This window comes from Coenobita brevimanus, chromosome 72, assembly GCF_032717465.1.
Source record: "Coenobita brevimanus isolate Jiangsu-jjx chromosome 72, ASM3271746v2, whole genome shotgun sequence".
NCBI classification, from domain to species: Eukaryota; Metazoa; Arthropoda; class Malacostraca; order Decapoda; family Coenobitidae; genus Coenobita; species Coenobita brevimanus.
The window spans coordinates 17,661,772-17,676,835 of NC_137025.1; the positions used below are offsets into that span (position 1 = coordinate 17,661,772).

General features: G+C 41.4%; 1 protein-coding gene across 1 annotated transcript in view; it reads right to left on the minus strand.

The window, feature by feature from the left end:
* Positions 1-15,064, minus strand: part of spin (lysolipid transporter protein spinster) — a 143,399-nt gene that overhangs the window by 47,966 nt on the left and 80,369 nt on the right. The window contains exon 2 of the mRNA XM_080278266.1: positions 10,101-10,297. Coding sequence (XP_080134392.1) covers positions 10,101-10,297 — 197 coding nt within the window. The remainder of the gene's footprint in view (positions 1-10,100; positions 10,298-15,064) is intronic.

Consider the following 15,064-nt stretch of genomic DNA (forward strand, 5'->3'; position numbering starts at 1 on the left):
ATACAAGGTAGGGCAGTGGATGTTGAAGCGGCCCTAATGCGAGAGGGCAGCATTTGGAAACTTACAGTTCTGTTGTTTAAAGATGATACTGTAGTGTTAAGTGAAGAGGAAGGGGAACTGCAAGGCTGTAGGGATGAATTAAATTAAGGTCTTCATGAGAAATGAAGTCACTGAATGTACAGTGAGGCTGAATGGTGAGCAAATGGAAAATGTAAATGCATTTACTGTATGTACTTCGGTAATGTGCTAAGTACGGATGGAAGTTTACAGGATGAAGTGCTTGAAAGGGTACAACAGGGAAGAAAGGTTGCTGGTTCTTTGAAAGCAATAATAAGAAATAGGAATGTGAGCATGGAAGCAGTCGCTTCATGACAGTACAGTATTGTGATATCCACTCATGAAGAATGAAAATGAAGCTTAGACTTTGGTGGAAGGGCACAAGTCATGAGTGGGGGCAGAGTAAATGATGAGAGGGAGGTGTAAGTTGGGGAAAGGGCAGCATAATGGCAGGAGACAAGGTGACATGGAGGTGATTTGTTTGTAGCCACCCCTATGGGATTAAGGTGTCTGGCTATAGATAGACAGTTAGATATGGATTTGGAAAGGGGGGGTTGATTCAAGTCATACAAGAGTAAACCGCTATGACCACTAGACACAGCTTCACATAACCCAGGTCATAATAATCTAAGCATCATTAAAAAATGCTTTCTGAATTAACTTTACCTAAAATAACCATACGGATATTGGGGATTGCCTGTGCATAGAGGCAAAGCTGAGACTTGCGTAGTTACAAATCTCATCTAGCAGATGTTTGAAAATACTTAGCTGGTTTTGGCACTTGGTTTAGTTTCCAGTCCCTAGAAAACATAGGTTGTACCATCATCAGCCCTAATACTGGGATTCCTTGTGAGGAAGCATTGTAAATTTCATGTTTGTTATGTTATGCATGGATGGAGACCTGAATTGGTGGCCTTGTTTACATATCTGAGTGTAATGACAGGAGAGATAAATGTGAAAAAGTGGAAAGTAGACTTGCACAGGGAAGGACACTGGCTGGTGCCTTTAAGTCACTAATAAAAGGCGGTTGTCTGAATAAGGCAGTTGGGAGAGACTTCCACGGGTTTTAATGTCTGCTATAACATACAGGTGTGGATTATAGTGCAGTACGAATATGAAAAGACAAGTGTACGAAAAATGGAGATCGGATTATTGAGGAATGTATGTGGATTGCAGAGAGTGGATAGGATGAGGAATAATGTAATACTTGTACATGAAAGATCCAGAGTGAGGAAGTCTGCGGACAACACAGTCAAAGAATGTGTGCTTATATGGTATGGTCATGTGGAGAGAATGTGTGTGAATAGAGTGGCAGGGTTTATATGAGTGAGCCTGAAAGTGGTAGGAAGCATGATAGGCCAAGAAGGTGGATAGATATGGTAAGTGAGTGCATGAAAAAGAGTGTAGCAGCTCATAGGGCTAAGGACCTGACTTGCGATTATGTTGTCTGGATGAACTTTATGCCGAGGAGTGTATGACCATGGTTTGGTACCCCTTTTTAACTTGGGCAGAAACTGGAAATACTATTAGCCTAGACAGGTGAGTGTGATGCTATGTGCAATGTGTTTTGTACCTGTTAGGTAAACCCAGGATTCTTGGGGCCTGAAAGGTAAGTTAATGAGAATGTGGTTATTATCTAGAGAAGGGAAAGAAGTTGTATGCGGCTTTCATGGATTAGGAGAAAGCATATGACAGGGTGGATAGACAAGGATTGTGGAATGTGTTCAGAATATATGGAGTAGATGGGAAGTTGTTGAATGCTGTGAAGAGTATGTACGATGGTGCGAAGGCTGCAGTGTGTGTGGATGGTGAACTAAGTGAATTTTTCTCTTTGAAAGTTGGGTTGAATCAGGGATGTGTCATGTCTCCATGGTTGTTCAATCTGTACATGGATGGGGTAATAAAAGAGGTACAAGGTAGGGTAGTGGATGTTGGAGTGGCCCTGGTGAGAGAGGGTAGTGTTTGGAAATTCCCTGTATTGTTGTTTGCAGATGATACTGTGTTGTTGAGTGAAGACGAAGGGGAGCTGCAAGGCTTGGTGGATGAGTTTGGGAGAGTGTGCAAGAAACGGAATCTAAGGGTGAATGTAGGGAAGAGTAAAGTGATGGTCTTTGAGAGAGGTGAAGTCAGTGAATGTACAGCGAGGTTGGACGGTGAGGAATTGGAAAATGTGAGTACATTTAAGTACTTGGGTAGTGTGATGAGTAAGGATTGAGGTTTGGAGGGTGAAGTGCTTGAAAGGGTACAGCAGGGAAGAAAGGTTGCTGGTTCTTTGAAAGCAGTGATAAGAAACAGGGAAGTGAGCATGGAAGTGAAAAAGTTACTACATGACAGTATTGTGATACCAACTCTAACGTATGGAAGTGAAGCTTGGACGTTGTTGGAAGGACACAAGTCAAGAGTGAGAGCAGTGGAAATGAGTTATTTAAGAGGAGCCTGTGGAGTCACGTGGAGAGACAGGCTGACGAATGAGGATATAAAGGAGCGTTGTGGTGTGGATGTGGATGTGATAGGAAGCGTTATGAGGAACACACTGAGGTGGTTTGGCCATGTGGAGAGGATGGAGGGTGAAAGACTGACGAAGAGAGTGTATGTGAGTGAGGTGGAGGGGGGAAGAGGGAGGGGGAGGCTGAGGATGAGATGGAGGGATGGGGTGGAGAGGTATATGAGAGAGAGGGGTGTGAGTTGGGAGCAGGGCAGTGAAATGGCGGGGGACAGGGCGACTTGGAGGCAGTTTGTTTGTGGCCACCCCAAACGGGACTGAGGCGTCTGGCAATAGATAGATAGATATGTTATTATCTCATTCTATCAAATTTTTCCTGGCTCTCTGGACTGTAACTCACCCCAACCTAAGGCAGGAAAGGTGGTGGTGGTGGTGATTAACAATGACCCTACATTTCAGGGGGCCCTGGGCAGGAGATTCATGTGGGGTCCTCCAGCATAACTTGTGATTTTCATATCCTGACACTAAAAAAATCAGTAGCTTTCCTACAGAACAGGCCAGGTTCTGAATTTAACTGTGAAGTCAAGTGAAGGAATAAAAGCTAAAACAGTACAATAATGAAATGTGGGGGCCTCCTTTTTAAGGGGTCCCTGGGCAGATGCCTAATTGGCCCATCTCTAATTATGATGATGATGATGATGATGATGATGATGATGATGATGATGATGATGATGATGTTGATGATTATGATTTTAGATAGATTTTAGAAGTGGAGAGGATACATACACCCTTCAAGATCCCTTCCAGCACAAACGTACTCTCCTACACTGAATACAAGCATATGGAGGTAGCAAGAAAAAACAATAAATAATAACAGTAATAATAAAAATAATAATAATCCATCATCCAATCCTACATTGCCCCATTAGGGGCGTAAGACCTCGGGGCTAGGCAGTTGGTCCCGACATTTAAGATGACAGTGACCAGCCTCACTCATCCCTGAGTGGCATTACATGAGCAATAAACCCCACCCACCCCTTGGATATAAAACTTCACCGGCTCAATCTGATTGGAGCACAATAATTACCCACTAAACCATCAGGTGCCAAAATTTGGTTATATGGTTACCATCCAGCATAGTAAATGGTTTCCTGGTGAACAGGAAACCAATTGGCTTGTCACTCAGTGTAGAGTCACCCACAGGCTGAAGGAGGTGGAAAGAATGAAGGAAAGAAAGACAGAAGAGGGAATGTAAAGTTACCCTTAGGCAGAAGGACAAGGAAAGAATGAAGGAAAGAAAGACAGAAGAGAATGGAAGGAAAGAAGGATGGAGAGGAAAGGGCAGACACCCGAGTGCAGCACTACATCGAGTGAGTGGATGGTGAGTGCCCTCACCTACCACAATATAGTAATAATAATAATAATAATAATAAATAATAAACCATTAATCCATCCATCATCCAATCCTATGCTTCCCCATGAGAAGCGTATGGACCCAGAGCTCCTGACATTTCAAATGATAGTGACCAGCCTCATTCATCCCTGAGTGACATTAAGTGTGCAATAAACCCCAACCACCCCATGGACATAAACCTACACAGGTTCAATCCAATTGGAGTGCCTTCGTTACCCACTCTAAACCACCAAGCGCTATAATTTGGTTACATGGTTATATTAAAAATTTGTGGATGGTGAGGGTGCTTACCATCCACTCACTTGATGTAGTGCTGCTTTGGGTGTCTGCCTTTTCCTCTCTTCTTTCCTTCCTCTTCTGTCTTTCTTTCCTTCATTCTTTCCTCTTTCTTCTGCCTACAGGTGACTTTACACTCCCTCTTGTCTATCTTTCCTGCTGTCTTTCCTCTTCCTTCCGCCTAAGGGTGGCCCTACAATGAGTGACAAGCCAAATGGTTTCCTGCACACCAGGAAACCATTTACTACACTGGGTGATAACCATATAACCAAATTATGGCACCTGGTGGTTTAGTGGGTAATTAAGGTGCTCCTATTGGATTGAGCCTGTGTAGGCTTATATATCCACGGGGTGGTTAGGGTTTACTGCTCACGTAATGCCACTCATGGATGAGTGACGCTGGTCAATCTCATCTTAAATGTCAGGAGCAACCTGCCTGGCCCTGGGTTCCTATGCTCCTTATGGGGTGACATAGGATTGGATGATAGATGGATGAATAATAAAAACAGTAACAAAGGCACCATAAAATGAGGATTTTATAAATCTGTAAAACATGAGGATGGTGATGCAGTGATTCAAGATGTTTTCCTACAAATTGAAGCTGTTAAGAACAATAATTTTTGTATCATCAGTCCATGACAGGTCCTGGTAAGTAACACATGATTTCAGACAGAAAAAAAATTAAGACAACAAACAAAATATACCTACTCTGTACCTGCAACACCATGTTTACTGCCCTTATCCACTCACTTCATGAAGTGCTGCCTGCTTCTTCCTTAGCCTTTATCATTCTTTGTCTGTGCCTGCCCTCCTCTCTTCTTATTTCTCCCATCTTTCCTGTCACTTCTTAATGCTTTTCTTTCCTTTAGGGGTGGCTTTATGTTGAGTGACAAGCCAAATGGTTTCCTGTAAGCCAGGAAACCATTTATAACACTGGGTGGTAACCATATAACCCAACCATACGTGCTCCCTACGTGTCAACAAGTGGGTTGGTGGAGGGTTAGTGTCCCTCCCCGTAAAACTAATAAGTCAAAGGCAAATGGCCACCCCTTAAGGGATTATGGGGTCTGGCAATAGATAAACCCACTGACTGGACATGACATTAGCTCACCAATTTAAACAAGTAGACAGCACTTAGGGAGTGCATACCTCCACCAACACCTATGCCAGAAAACTCAGATCACCTAAATTTTATCAACTCTTCACTGGCATATGACCCATATATCCACAAATTTCACGGATATTCATCAAACAAAAAAAAACACTCCTGAACTGGGACTCAAACTCATATTATCACTACAGTGTAGTCAGCTTTTCCTTTGCCCAAGACCAAGGAAGAAACAAATGGGATATCAGAGAATGACTTTGCTATATGGAATCAAAACTAACAATGACTAATAATAGCTAAGTTTAGTAACTGGAATCAAAACAGAAAGTTCTCAGAATTTCCGTGTAGTTAACATATTGTGGTGCGTGGTGGTGACCATCATCCACTCACTTGATGTAGTGCTGCCTACTTTTTCCTTCACCTTTATCATTCTTTTTCTATGTCTGCCCTCCTTGCTTCCTATTTCTCCCATCTTTCCTGCCACTTTTTATTACTCTTCTTTCCTTTTCAGGTGGCTTTACACATGTCAGGACTCTTAAAATATCATAAATAATAACTAGTAGCATAGATGTAAGCTAGGGGTTAAGTGACAGTCATATGCTAGAGGCCGAAGAAAATGTGTTAGCAAAATTCTCTCTCAGGAATGCCAGATAGCAAGGTATGACCGGAAAGCTATGATACACACATACACACACACAGGCTTCTAGAACATTCAACAACAGTGTAGTCCAAGTGACTTCTCATATATGGAAGGAAAGAGAAGTCTGAAGGAGTTGGGAGGCTGGAGGAGAAAGAAGTGAGAAGGAATTAGGAGAAAGAGGGAGAAGGGGGTCTAGACTCGAGAGAGAGGAATGGTGATGTTAAAATGGGGGCAAGCTCACGAAGTTAACTTAGTGTAAATTTTGAGATATCCCCTTGAAGAAAATAAAACTACAATCACCCCAGAATCATTTTTATCTTCTCCTGTCACTGACTACAAGTGAACTGAGGTTACCTCCTACGAATCTACTCATGATTAACTACAGCTCGGCTACGATTAATCAGTTACAGAGCTGATACACTGAGTGACAAGCCTAATGGTTTCCTGTAAGCCATGAAACCATTTACAATGCTGGGTGGTAACCATAAAACCAACCATTCATGTTCCCTTTGTGTTAACAAGTGGATTGGTGGAGGGTTAGTGCCCCTCCCCATAAATCAACGAACTCAAAGGTCACCCCTTATGGGATTATGGGTATAGATACAGTAAAAGCTCCATAAGTCAGAACGCTTTCCATCGGGATTACGCTGAAGTTGGCATGGCATAAGATATTTGATAATGGAAAATATAAATTTTTCAATAAAAATGACTTAAAAATCCCAGAAAAAATTCCCCTAAGTGAAAATCGTTGTGACAGAGAAGCGTTGATGTGTTGACGGGGTATTCTCTTGACAGGGAATGCAATCAATGATGCGACTGGGATGGCCTTTTTAATGGCTCCTCTTTATGTCATTTAGCTAATGTTCTGGTTGCTGAGCTTTATTTTCTTCTCCCTTATTTTCGAACATTTATTTAGAAATTCCTTTGTATTTTCAAAGCATTTTCCCTTGAACAGCCCAAATGTAAAACACATGATTTATTGATGTTACAGTTTTCATCAATGCATGAAATATTTACTCTTAAATTTAAGGCTTTCATAATTATTAATATCTATTGAAAATTATTATGTATTCAGTGATAGGTTAGATGTTCAATGGTCAAATACGAAGTATTCTGTCAGGTTGCCTAATTATCCACATTGTTTTGTACCTCGTCTGATGGGTGAGAATCTGCACCCCAAATTACAGTGTTCATTCCACCTAGGACTAACACATATTAATCTAAGTCTAAAAACAGCTTATAAATCAACCTAAATACAAGAGTCAAATATATAATCAACATGGGGGGGGGGGGAAATCACAAAACCAGGGGTAGACCTACGACAGACGGGGTAGGGTGATATTTCTACCCCCACCACTATTCCGGGGCATCGTATCTAGGGGTATTGTAAATCGGGTTTGCCTGTACTGTAGTGAGTTGTACAGTACAGTAATCCCTGTAATACCCGGACGCCCAATTCCCAGACACCCCAATGTCCGGACATTTTGGGCCTGGGCCTTTGGAACCCAAAAATGGCCAAGAAAATGCAAAAAAAAAAAAAATAATAATAATAATAATAAATAAAAAATCTGACATTTTTTCCAACTGTACTTTGAAATTGGAGCGCGGCGCCGAACAGCTGTGTTTACGTGTGTAGTAGACTGGCCCCCTGCTTCCTCCCCTCCCCAGTTACCACCTAACTACCGTCGTGACTAGACGCTCATCGCAATGGATGCTGCATGTGCTCGTGTTTGTGAATAAACTGCAATAACTCACCATGTGGAGAGGATGGAGGGTGAAAGACTGACGAAGAGAGTGTATATGAGTGAGGTGGAGGGGGGAAGGGGGAGGGGGGGAAGAGGGAGGGGGAGGCCGAGGATGAGATGGAGGGATGGGGTGGAGAGGTATATGAGAGAGGGGGGTGTGAGTTGGGAGCAGGGCAGTGAAATGGCGGGGGACAGGGCAACGTGGAGGCGATTTGTTTGTGGCCACCCCGAACGTGATTGAGGCGTCTGGCAATAGATAGATAGATAGAACTCACCACTAGACCACATGGGAATTTACAGTGTTGTGCAGTGTTAAGAAATTAGAATTCAGAGTGCAAAGGATTAAGTGAAAAGTGCAAACTGGCATGGGGCAAGTAAGAACAGAATGTGCAGTATTAAACTATTATAATTCACATTGCAAAGGATTAGGTGCAGCAAAACAATGGATTACTGTATGTGCTTCAAGAGAATTTCCACCACTGCCAGAGCCTTAGAGGAGGCGGGTTAATCTTCATAACGGCCACGGACGTGTTGTAAGTACCCTGTACACTGCTAAATATTTTCCATACTCACTGCTAATTCCTCATTCTCTGGTTCCTTTTCATTTATTTCATGCCTTCTGTCCCTTATTGGTGTGAATAGGGTCCTAAATAGGTGCTATGCATGTCTGGTAGGGAGTTATGTAGGTGGTTTTCTGAGTTAGGCTGGGTTAGGGTCCATAAGTACCTGTCCAGGAGGCATTTTCCCAATTCCCACACAAATCCAATTTCCAGGCGTGCCTTTGGCTCTATTACATCGGTTATTGCAGGGACTACTGTATAAAGACATCTGACGATAAAATTATCACAGATATGTTAAGCCTATATAGATCTTTAGTAAGACCTCACCTGGAATAACACGTACAGGCCTGGCACCCTTACAACCAGGGCAACGTTGACAACACTGAAGGGATCCAAAGGAGACTGACAAAAAGAATTCACGGTATGCCACACGAGGAATACAGATCAAGACATGAAAAAACTAAACTACAGCCTTTTGAAGTGAGAAGACTGGAGTGACATCTGAAATGTACATGATCATGCATAGGCTGGAGGGTCTCAACCCAAGTGACTTCTTTAACTTTAGAACTAAAGGAACCAGAGGAAATTCAAACAAAATAATACATAAGCCAAGACCAAGGCAATGTTAGGGTATACTTCACAGAAAGATCAATGATGAATGTAACAGACTAACTGAAAAAGTAGTCACAGCCAGTTCCATAAAGCAGTCCAAGTCAAAATTTGAATCACTATAAATGCAAGGGAGGCACAGGATGATCCAGCAAAGGCTTACTACCCCAATCATTCATTTCCAGCCACCTCACTACTGTAACCAGTGGGGTACCACTGGTATGAAAACTTTCACTGAAATCCATCAATAACTTTTATATTTGGTGGGCAGAGAGACATATAAAAATAAAAATAAATAAATAAATCCTGAACAAGGACTTGAAATCAGTTCACCACAACCATTTAATCAACATCCTTAGTTCATGACCCTCATATCCACAAAATTTCACTGAAATCCATCAATAAATTTTTGTGTTTCCTGTACCTTGTGAACAAATAAACAGACAGACAAACAGCAGTGAATACATAACCCACTACCAACTTTACTGGTGGAGGTATGGTAATAATCAGCGATGGAAAACTAACTGAAGGGGCACCCCCCAGACCTCCAAATGATTAACCTACCTCATAGTGTGCAAACTACAATGTGCTCTAGGGAAAAATTGCACCAAAACATTATCATGCCGTAAGAGCGTTCCTTAATCATGGCATGTTCGGTAATCATCACACAACCACGTGACAGCAAAGGTAGGTGCGATCAGAAAGCAAATCTTTATGTACTGTGAGCATCACAAGTCCTGTTGCCTCTCTTGCTCTTTTCTCCATGCAACTTGAAAATAACTGTAGTGAATTCACAGCAGCTGATGCTCTTGACTTCATCTGACCTCAGACCGATTTTATCAGAATCATTTGCTGAAGGACCACTGCACTTTCAAGTCCATGGAGAGAGAGGCAGGAGAGGCGACAGGACTTCTGATGCCGACTGTACATCAGACTGGACACATACATAAAATTATGATAAGGTTAGTAAAAATAATGCTTGGTAATTACAATAAAACTTTTCTTATAAAGTCTAAGTTATACACTATGTGAAGCACAATAATGTACCCCTTATTTACATTTAAAAAAATAAACATTAGTAAAATGCCTACTAGCTATGTACAGCATGCTACACTATAAAAAAGAAAACAATCCTGTCAACACTTCATTCCAAAAGGAAATCTGGAAATACTGCACTATTGTCCTCATTTCAAATATCTATTATCATCACCATTATTATTATTATAACTTTTTTTTTTTTTAACTCACTGGCATGAAGGACCCAATAAGGGTGGCCGCACTCCAGAACGTGATGCCAACAGCCAACAGTAGCTTGCGTGAGAAGCGGTCACCTAGGTAGCCAAAGGCAGGCGCCATCACCATGTACACCAAGACGAATGCAGTCTGAAGCAGTCCTGCCTGAGAGTCGTCGATGCTGAAGCATTTTTGAATGTCGTACAGCACACCTGCAGCCACAGAGGGAGAAGGTGGTCAGTCAGGAGGCTGTGGCAGTACAAAGGGTTGTACAATTATTGTTCTTGTTGACCCAGATTCATCTGCAACAAGAACCTGGTGTACTACACAATAAAAGCTGCTCTTCTCCTTTAAGGGGGCAGAGGTATAGCTGAGGGACACTGGTCTAACTAGGTAGCTGATCATCTTGTTATATCACAGCCACCACATGAAGATATCCACCACCAACAACTGGCTAATATTCAAAGTGAGATAAACAATGGGAGAATATGTATGTACTGGACTGAGAATGAGTGAAAAGATCTTATTGGTGAAAATATTGTTTGGTTAACTTATGATTCCAGTTATATCAGCATAAGCTCCACAGGTTGGCATGGACAGTGTAGGAAAAAGATAGATTCTGAGATAACTTTGTGAGGTTGGTGGAATGGGGATGATGTAATTGTTGTTTTGGGTGGAAATTTAAATGGTCATGTGGGTGAAGCAGCTCAAGGCCCAAGGAGTACATGTGGGATGCGCATATGGTATGGCGAATGCAGAAAGGGAAAGGATACTCAATTTTGGGGAAACAATAAACATAATTATTTGCAAACATGGATTTTAGGAAAAAACAGCAGACTTATTACACAGGAGTCTGGGGGTAATTGGGGAAGGAAGAAGGTGTGTCTGGACTGCATGGTGAAATGATGAAAACCTCACGGGAAATAGGAGTTAGGTTAGTCACTGATCTGATAAATATGATTATATATACGAGTGTGTTGTCCCAGATGACTGGCTGAAGAGTGTTTCTGTAAATGAGTGCAATGGGAAGGGTGATGCCCTGAAAAGAGGAAATTATAGAGGCATAAAGCTTTTAGACCAGATAATAAAGGTAATGGAGAGAGTTCTAGAAGGTATGATTAGAGAAAGAACATATATTGATGAGATGCAGTTTGGGTTTGCGCTAGGCAAAGGGACCATTGATGCCACATTAACTGTTCGACAGCTTCAGGAAAAATATATACCCGGTAGGAAAGAAAAGGGAACTGTACTTTGTTTTTGTTTTTTTATTTGGAGAAGGCCTTTGACAGTGTCCCTAGAGAGGTGGGGAGGTGGGCAATGAGAAGGCTTGGGATCCAGGAGTGGCTGGTAGGGTCATTATGGCCATGTATGTGGCTGTTCACACTCAGGTAAGGGTGAATGGAGATCTGTGAGATTAGTTTTCCCTGAATGTTGGTGTGCATCAGGGGTCTGTCTTGAGCCCCTTCTTGATTATCATGGTATTTGAAGCCCTCTCACGTGACTTCAGAAATGGACTCCCGTGGGGGATGTTGTATGCCGATAATTTGGTGTTGGTTGCAGACAATGAAAGGGAGGCAGAGGAATGATTTAAGCGGTGGATAGATGGTATGAGGCACAAGGGTTTAAGAGTAAATGCAGATAAAAGTGATGGTATCTAGGACTGGGGGCGGATACTCTCAACGAAGAGGGAGAGTGGCCATGTGCAATTTATCAATAAGGCATGGGAAGTAATTCCATCTTGTGCAGTGTCTGTGATAAGTGGGTGCATAAGAGATGTAGTGGTATTAGAGGTAGACTGCGAGATAATGCTGAATTCATGTCTGCAGTGTGTCGGGGAGAGCGTGTGGATATTACCAGACGTGAAAGGACTGAACTTGCTGGTGAGTCTCTTGAGTGTGTGGAAGAGTTTTGTTATCTGGGAGACATATTATGTGCTGCAGGTGGGGCAGGAGCTAGCTCTGTGGCTAGAGTGAGGAGTGGTTGGAAGAAGTTCAAGGAGCTGTTGCCTCTTCTGACATTGAGAGGGCTCTCCCTCAGTGCTAAGCGATCTTTGCATGCTGCATGCATTAGGAGTATACTGTAATGCTGTATGGTAGTGAGACCTGGACAGTAAAGGAAGAGGATAGTTGCAGGCTCAAAGGTACAGAAATCGCAATGATTAGGTAGATGGCCAGTGTGTCCTTGAGTGCAAGTCCTGGGAGTGGGGGGGCTAGGTTTATGATGGAAGAGTTGAGGTAGGATGGGACTGAAGTGTATTGGTGTTGTGATGAAGAGAGGTAGATTGGGATGGTTTGGGCATGTGGAGAGGATGGGGAATGATAATTGTGTGTAGAAAGTGACAAGTGTTAATGTTGGGGCACATGGAGAGGATGGGGAATGATAAGTGTGTGTACAAATGTTAATGTCGGAGGTAGGGTAGTAAGAGGTATATCGAAAAAGACCTGGGACGAGGTCACTGAATGTGACCTCAGGGTTAAGGGACTAAACAGAGAAGCTGCCAGAGATTGAGCAGGATGGAAAGCCGCCATTAGGTGACCAAGGCCAACACGTGCAAGCATGTTGGAGCCTTCAAAAATGAAAACGAAAATGATTAACTATTTCCTAGTCAGCAGGGCAGACAGAAGGCTGGTGAGGGTTGTTAAAATTATAGGGAGTGAAGTACATGTGACGCAACACAAACTATAGACATATGGCATGGTGCTTAAGACGCAGGTGGTAAGAGGACCCATGCACCGAGGAGGAAAATATGGAACTTGAAAAACCATGCAGCAGAGGATGCCATTTATAACGAGATAAGTAGAGCAGTGGCTGAACAGGGAACAGAAATGTTAATGAACAGCACAGAGCTCTCAAGAACAACTTCTTGTGAGTTACTGATTCAGCGTGTGGAAAGACAATGGGAGACTCGCATGGGAGGGGTAAGCTGATGGCTTGATGTTGATTTGAGAGAATGAAAGGGAGGCAGAGGAAAGATTTAGGAAATGGAGCCAGTATGGGGCATAAGAGTCTGAGGGTAAATGAGGATAAAACAAAAGTGATGATATCAGGGTCGAAGACAGTATTATCAAAGCTGAGGGAGTCTGCCCATGTACAGTCTGCCACAAGGGTGTGGGACAGTGTTTGTGATACAGTATGTGGGTGAATATGAGATATAAAGGTATTAATGGTGAACTGCAAAATAATGCTGATTTTGTGTGTGTGGTGTGTCAGGGTCAGCATGTGCAGCAGAGACTTAGGCATGAATGGACTGATTTTGCTAGAGAGTCTCTTGAGTGTGTGGAAGAGTTTTGTTATTTGGGGAACATGTTATGTGCTGGAGGTGGGGTTAGAGCTAGTTCTGCTGCTGGGGTAAGGAGTGGGTGGAGGAAGTTCAAGGAGCCGTTGCCTCTCCTGGCATTGAGAGGGCTCTTCCCCTGGACATGCTAAGGGATCTTTGTATATGGCATGTGCTAGGATTGTAATGCTGTATGTTAGTGAAGCCTGGGCAGCAAAGGAAGAGGATATTCACTGGCTGACATACAGAAAAGATAATGATTAGATGGATGTGTAGTGCATCCTTCGATTACCGGACTAGGGGGCTGGGGATATGACTGAAGAGTTGAGGAAGGATAGAGCTGGAATGTATCACTGTTGTGTTAAGGAGGGGGAGACCGAGATGGTCTGGGCAAGTGGAGAGGGCGGAGGATGACAACTAGATGTGGAAAGTGAAAAGTCTGAATGTTAGGGATGGGGTTGCAAGAGGCAGACTGAAAAAAAACCTAAAACAAGGTCACGGAATGTGAACTCTGGGATGGGGGACTGACTGGGGAGGTTGCCAGAGATCAAGCAGTGTGGAGAGCTGCCATTAGGTGACCTAGGCATGTTGAAGCCTTTATAAATGATATGATATGATACGAAAGATACAAAGTGTGTATGCATAAATACAAATGATGCTGTGAAACTTGGATTTTAACAAGTACATCTGTCTCCTGTACTCTCTTATCTTTTCACTTCTCTTTCGCCTCCACCTTCATCTCCCTTGCCTCCTCTCCCTTCGCTTCTCATTTTATCCCACGTTCTCTCTCCCTCTCTCTCTCTCGATAAAAAACTGCGATCACTGTACATATAGCAGTATTTTATCTTTTCAAAACCTTACCATGAACAGTTTGAGAAGATACTGTGGAAAAAAGAATGTTAAAAATCACTACACAAAATAGCAACTATAAAGTGAAAAATGGATGTAAATGGTATGGTTATAACTATTGTTATATGGGGATAAAAAAGGATTTAACTGCAAATGGACACCAGTGCATAGCAGTACTGAAGGTATTTAAGGATAAAAATGTGCTTTTGACTGTGGACACCACCATGTGTGCAGAGTGGTATTAAAATAATTATGGTAAATTGGGGACAGAAATGTTTTTTTTTATTGCAGGTAGGTCATTTTATTGCATGGCATTAAAAACAACTCTCTAAAGGTTGTACCACAATTATATAGGATTTTCACTTAATCAAATATCAATAATTCTAACCATGATACTGGGTGTCTTCTACATATATACAGTATATATATTGTATACACTATATATATATATATATATATATATATATATATCAGTATATATATATATTATTTTGTGATAAAATATACAGTATATATATATATATATATATATATATATATATATATATATATACAGTATATATATATATATATATATATATATATATATATATACATATATATACAGTATATATATATATATTATTATATATATATATATACATACAGTATATATATATATATATATATATATGTATATATATATATATATATATATATATATATACAGTATATATATACATATATATATATATATATATATATCTCAGTAATAAAAAAAACTATTCTGAGAAAAAAAAAAATATAACAACATAAAAAAAAAAAAAAAACATGTTTATATTTTAATTTATATATACATAGTTTATATTTATTTAAA